The following is a 6,674-nucleotide window of genomic DNA, read 5'->3' as shown; positions in this document are numbered from 1 at the left end:
GAGAAAGGAAGGGTCTGACCAACTGGTACAACTGTTCCTTCCCCTCTCCAGGAGCAAAAATATCTGAGTCAAATTTCACCAGTGACTGCTCAGTTGGAGGGACTCTGCTTTCTAGTCATCTCCCAGGGGACAGCAGCAGCTCCTGCTCTGAAAGACATCAGGTCTCCGGGCTGGAATTTGGCCCGGAGCTGTAGTCTCTACAAGGAGAGATCATGCTCTAACCGTGTAGGTTTCTGCAAGGAGACTGCAGCTCTGAAGGACACATGGAATAACTGAACATCCTCTACGGACAGACAACAGGTTACTTACATCCGCAAACACTTATCCTTCCCTCCGCTCGCTACCCTCTGTCCGTCTGGGCTCCAATCTGTTGCATACACCTAGTATTAGTGAAAGACTCAGTTATTTCTGCTGTCATGGGATAAGACTCATCATTCCTGCCTCTCAACACCTTGGCTCAACCAGACACCTCACCTCATCTGCATGGCCGGGAAGATCGATGGCCAGTTTCTTCATCTTGGTGTCCCAGACCTTCAGTGTGCTGTCACTGCTCCCACTCACCAGCAAGCGGCTGTCAGCTGACCAGGCGATCTGATACACAGCTGAGACGTGCCCTCTCAGCGACGTCAGGTACCTGGTGCGGAGGAGGCAAAGAAGCTGTTAGAGGATCAGGCAGCTGGGTCTGTTCCAAACCTGCCCTTCCCCAGCCTTCATATTTCTTCTCCAGCTGTGAACAAGCAAGCACAGTCGCAGGATGCCCAGCAAACCCCAAGCCAGCATACACATGCCAGTGAATTGCTACACGGAGTCCATAGGTGGTTCAGTCTGTCTAAAAACCCTCCCAAACTGGCTCAGAGCCTTCTAGAGGATGGCTCTTCATCTCAACTCCTCTGCCAAGAAACCCTTATCCAGCAGGCAACACTACAGCCTTACTGTACAGATTTGCCCTCCCTCTCTCTGGCTGAGCAGACTGGATTTACAAAGACCATTAACAATTACTGACATGACACCCAAGCTCATCAGTAAAAAAGCAGAACAAGGGAAGGCCTGCTGCCCCAAAGAGCTCTAGCAGAAGGGGAAAAGCTGGACTACAGCAGCATCCAAACACCAACAGCACCCCTTGTAACTACAAGAACTTGCATCGTCCAGAACAAGCTGTTCTCTGGCACAGGAACTGTTTAAACTGGGTCAGTCTACAGTGTGCAACGCACATGCCTTCAGGAGATCAGTCGAGTGGAACGTGTCATCCCACCGCAGCTGCGCCTGCCCCAGAGAGCCGACCCTGCAGCAGGCAGCATGTGCCACACGGTGCCAGGCAGTGCTGTGGCTGGGTGACAGTGGGCTCGCACACGCCCAGCCAAGCACAGATCCCATAACACAAGAGCCGTGCCAGGCAGTGCTGTGGCTGGGTGACAGCGGGCTCACACACGCCCAGCTAAGCACAGATCCCATAACACAAGAGCTAGATAAGGGACTTCCCAAGGGCAGAGAGAGACAGAGGCAGCAGAATTACTTTGCATGAGCTCAGGCTACACAGATGCTGAACACACCAGGGGAGTTGCTGGCAATGATGCTGGGGCCCACCTCTGCGTAACCTGTGCATTATGCACAGATCCCATTCGAGCACCACATCTGTAACAGAACAAACCAACTCACTTTCCTGTCCTACCATCCCAGAGCTTTATGGACTTGTCAAAGGAAGCACTGGCTATTATCCGGGTGTCTGGCGAGAAGAGGACTTGGTTAATCAGTGCCTGGTGACCCGTCATTCTCTCCAGTGGCTTCTTGTCTTCTGCTGGTCTCCAAAGGAACAGCGTGAAATCATCTGACCCTGAGACGAGCCGCTCTGGTTCCTGGCCCTGGGAAAGGGATGAAAGAGCCCAAGCCTTGTACAAGCCAGGGCTGGAGAGCTCGGAAGCACACCAGCATTGGGGTCAACAGCCAACTGTGCATGTTCACTACTTTCACCAATACTAGTGTTATAAACCACTGCAGGGACAAAAGGGACTTACCCTGACTTCGTCATACCTCTGCTTTGCCTTGTCCTTCAGTTCTGCCACTGAAAGAGGGAAAGGGAGCAGGGAAGGAAGAGAGATTTGAAATCCTTAGGTGAAAGCAGACTTTATAACCCTGTGATGCCAATTCCAATCCTGGCTCTGTGGGCCAAGCAGATGCATTTATGACTGCCCACCCATTTTCTCTTTGCCAAGGGCGACACTGGGAGCAAAAGCGCTGAAAAACAGGGTGGCCTTCCCATCCCCCAGACTGCTTGACCCTGTGCATGGGCAAGAAAGATTACGCTGCCAGCATGAAGATGCTGGCACAGGACCCGCTCTCAGATCTCAAGACTGCTTTGGCTTGTGGCAGCACTGAGGTATCAGGTCTCCTCCTTATCCTCCCCACTGCTTCCCCCAGCCTACAACGCGGGCGCTGCACTTACAGGAGCCGCTCACATCCTGTGGGTTGATGGTGGCTTCAGCAGGTTCGAAGGCACCGGTGCGGAGAACGTAGTCAGTGCTGAGAGCCATGGTGTTCACCCAGTGCGCGTGGCCCTGCAAGGTGCGGCACAGGACCCCCTGGAAAGAAAACCACCCGCTTAGAGAGGGATGGGCAGGACAGAGCCAGACTGCGCAGGACCCACCAGACCCATCATGCTGCAGAGACCAACCCTAAACCTTCCAAACCCTGCAGCCAGGCTTAGCAGGGAAGAAATTACATTTTCGAGCTCCAGGGACTGCTTTCCTGCAGGGCCTTGCAAGGAACCCACCAGAACAGGTTGTTCTCGGGGTGTTTACAGCTTTTAGCTCCATTTTATGCTTTTAGGGATGAAAATATTGCACAACAACCACCCCTTCCAAACAGTGCTAAACAACAGGCCCTGCCAAGGTCACAAGGATGCAGCACTCCCACTGCACCCCCATTTTCCAGGGCACAATCTACCAGGAAGAGCAAAGCTACAACACAGCGTGTCCAGCCCCTTCGCCTGCAGCCCCAGGGCTGCCTGCCTGACTTACGTCCTGGCCCCTCCAGACTTTGATGGTCCTGTCCTGGGAGGAGGAGTAGAGCAGGCCATCGCCTCCCCACTTCACACACGTCACCGACTGCGTGTGGCTTGTGAGGATTTTGTCACATCTGCCCATCAGTGTGTCCCAGATGCGGATGCTGCCATCCTTGGAGGCACTCGCCAGGTAGCGGCACTCCGGGTTTCTGGGCAAAAAGAAGATGAAATCCATCTGCATGGCACACACAGCTCCTCCACCAAGCTCTTCCCCAGTCACCCCCAAGAAGATTCAAGGACCCAGCAGTCAATACAAGCAACTTTCTCTTTTGGCCTAAGATCAGAGAGAGGCCGGGCAGGGCAGAGTGCTGAACAAGATCCCACATGGCAGGGGAGAGGCAGACAGATGCTTCCCTCCAAACCAACTCTTGGGCTGCACGCTGGAGGCATCAATCCAGGGCAAACCTGGCACGTGAGCCTGTGGCAATGACCTTGTTTTCACAGGAGGCAGTTTTAACCCACTGGCTCAAGGGGACCACCAACTGGCACCTTCCCTGGGCCCTGGCTGCAGCGAGCCCTGGGCAGGGGGATCAGTCTGCCCTACACAGGCAGCACAGACCGGCAGCAATGGGAACACGTCGAATGCTCTCCTGGCTAAGCCATGCTTCACCTCTGGCAGGAAACGTGCCAGCCTGCAGACACAGAGTGCCACTGTATTAAGCAGGGCTGAAAGTAGCAATGTCTGTCCACGTGGCTCATGGGGGCAAATTTAACACAGCTGGAAGCAGCTGGCCACAACCCAGCAAGGACAGGGAGCCAACAGCCCTCTGTCCCCTGCACGGCATCTTCATCACTCAACATGATCTTAATGTCAAAGAAAGTGGTCTCTGGCACCAGCAGCCGTGAGGAGCATGGCTTGCTCCTGTTGCACAGGAACTGAACAGGGAGCACAGCTGGCTGGAGACAGAAAAGCAGAGCCCTGGCAGGGTCGTCTCCCTACTCTCAATTTCCCAATCCTCCTTTATAATCAGTTTTTCCTAATCCAGTTAATTGTTTGCAGATAGCTGGAGTTTCCTACTGGCAAATTCAATTTGCAGGGATCTGCTCTAAGGGGCCCTGTTTATTTTATTTATTTAATTCTATAACATCTTGGATTATTGGCTACAACTGTCGCCCTCCACCCATCTCTCCCAGACAGAGCTTTAGCTGATCAAAGGGATAAGGGGATTGCAAGGTTAATCAGCCCTCACGATAAATAAATCGGATATTAGAGGCAACTGGGATGCAGGACAGCAGAAAGGGAGCACTTTGCAGAGCCTGAGCTCAGGCACCACACGGGCAGGCCTTCTGCTCAGCACGCTGGGGAGGAGTGTATCAGCTGTCCAGCACCATGAAAACATTGTTTTCCACAGGCAGATACATGTTTTATACAGGGGAAAAGACGCCACATCCCAGCAGTGAGCTCCCCAGAACCCTCACGGGGACTGTGAGCAGCAGCTGGGACTCCTGGCTCCGAGCTAGACCCATTCTTCCCAGCCCACCTTGGGGGCCATTCTGCATGCACCCCCTCTGCACACCGCAACGGGAGAAAAGCAAACAGGAGCAGTGCCCTTCAGGTCAGGCTGCTCTTCTATGTACGAGTGAAGGGGAAGGGCTGGGCTGGCCCTTCACTTACATGTGGAGCGGTTCCCAGCACAGCCACGTGATCCATTTGGAATGGCCAGAGAGCACCCGGCCGATCTGATTGCCCGTGGCTGGGTCCCAGAGAAATATCTGTCCAAGAGAGGAAGCAAGAGGGTCGTGTCAGGCCACTCGTCATGTGAATCTCAGGGACATTCGGGTTCCACTTAGAAAGGAGAGGTGTCCTTGGGGTTGCATTTACATTGGTAGAGGGAGGGAGTAAAAAGGGAGGGGGGCAGGACGGTGGGATGCCTTTCCACATCCCTGCAGCAATCAGCTGACATCTCAAAGCACGAGACCTGATCACCCTCCTCTCCACTACAATGCTGCTGCTGCTCCAAAAATATCTGCCTCAACTCAAAAACAATTCAGGTCCCCAAAAAGACAGCCTGAGCCGTTGACATCCTGTGCCAGAGAGTCAGTGAATGTTTGCAGAGCGCGATGAAAGCCAGAGCACGTTAAATGCTACTTATTATCGGATTCTGTGGGTGGGACACATGCTAGTTTTCTCTTGTTTTTTCTCTCTCTGCATAAATGTTCATCCCAAGAGCCAAGGCATTAGTCATCTCCTACTTAAGAACCTGGGAGAAACAGTGAAACAAAGGACAAGCAGCTCCCTGGGTTAGACTAAAGCCAGAACAGAACCACCTCCACCCTGGCCTGGCCCATTTCCTTGGGGCTGGCATCACAGCGGCCTGATGGAGTGGCCGCTCAGCAGCAGAGCGCAGGACAGCAGCCCTCGGCAGCTCCCTGGCTGCTCTTGTTGCTCCCAGACCATTCAAAGGTCAGAGCGAGTGCCTGCCCCTCTGCAACTCAGCTAGTTGCTGACTCACTTTTAATCGCCCAGAAGTGCTCCCGCTTCCCCAGGCATTTCTGCACACAGCTCAAGAACACACATTCTGCCCCACAGCCGGGGCAGGGACCCCTTCGCGTTCCTGTAAGAGGGAGTTTGGCTGCGTCGGAGCGGGAGCACTGCGAAACAGGCTGCTGCTGCACGTCTGGGTCATGCAAACAGCAGCCCTGGCTTGGCTGGCCGATACCCCTTCCCGCTCCAGACACCTCCCTCGTGATGGAGCCGTCTGCCAAGGACCATGTCCAAAGCCTGGACTCCTTCCTGCACAGAGGGAAAAGCATCTGCCACAAGACAGCAGCGCTTAGCAGCAAGACTTCTGCAAAGGGGACAAAGCCAGAGCACTGCCCAGCAGAGTTCAGAGACATTACTCGCAACTACTGAGATGCATCCACATGCGAACCTCCTCTGGGGCACCGGAATCCTGCTCAGAACAACCAGATACACCCCTAACGCCCCAGCTGCCAAAGAAAACAAGTCTTTGCCCCTAATCCCTCATAGCCCTTCTACCAGGTTTCATTTCAGTTCAGAACAGGGCTGCAGAGGGTCCCCACTCTCTCACAGGCCCCCCTGGCGCGGCTGTCAGGACACCTGGCCCTGCACCGAGGGACCGCGGAGCCAGCACGTACCTGCCCGTTCTTGCAGCCCGAAGCCAGCTTCTTGCCATCGGGTGACCAGGCGATGCTGAGCACCCAGTGCCGGTGACCTGGCAGAGAGAGCATGAGCGGGCTGAGTGGAGAGCTGTGACCGCCTGTCCCCAGCGCCGTGGCACGCAGCCCCCCACCACGCAGGACTAGAGATGGGGGGGGAACCCTCCGTGTTCCTCCTGGCCAGACCTTCTTCATCCACTTTTTAGGAAATGCGCTGCCCCCTCCCTGAGCCACAGCCCCAGCCTAGACAGCAGCACGCAGGCCCCCCTCTGGTTGTCCCCGTGACCAGCCAGGGGGTCCCTGAGGGAGGGGGCTCAGGAGCTGTCCTCCCAGGACACCCCCACACCCACCTTTGGCTGTAAACTGCGGCGTCTCCGTGCTGAGGTCCCAGAAGCGGACAGTGGTGTCTCCAGAGCCGCTCGCCAGGTACCTGGGACAGGAGGAAGACCCCGGCTCAGCGCAGTGACCCACTAGAGGGGGATGTCACAGCAGCTAC

The 6,674-nt window shown here is 55.1% G+C and overlaps 1 protein-coding gene across 1 annotated transcript; it reads right to left on the bottom strand.

Moving 5' to 3' along the window:
- Positions 1-305: 305 nt before the first annotated feature.
- Positions 306-6,608, bottom strand: NLE1 (notchless homolog 1 (Drosophila); the record flags this gene model as incomplete). The annotated part of the gene is made up of 9 exons (XM_010077888.1): positions 306-380; positions 475-634; positions 1,657-1,859; positions 2,013-2,059; positions 2,441-2,576; positions 3,015-3,207; positions 4,674-4,771; positions 6,158-6,234; positions 6,529-6,608. Coding segments are annotated over 9 exons (1,069 nt in total), but the record flags the coding sequence as incomplete, so codon positions are not given.
- Between the last annotated feature and the right edge of the window lie 66 nt (positions 6,609-6,674).

The sequence above is a fragment of the Pterocles gutturalis genome, unplaced genomic scaffold (genome assembly GCF_000699245.1).
Source record: "Pterocles gutturalis isolate BGI_N339 unplaced genomic scaffold, ASM69924v1 scaffold17408, whole genome shotgun sequence".
Classification (NCBI taxonomy): domain Eukaryota; kingdom Metazoa; phylum Chordata; class Aves; order Pterocliformes; family Pteroclidae; genus Pterocles; species Pterocles gutturalis.
This window is presented reverse-complemented; position numbering and strand designations above follow the sequence as displayed.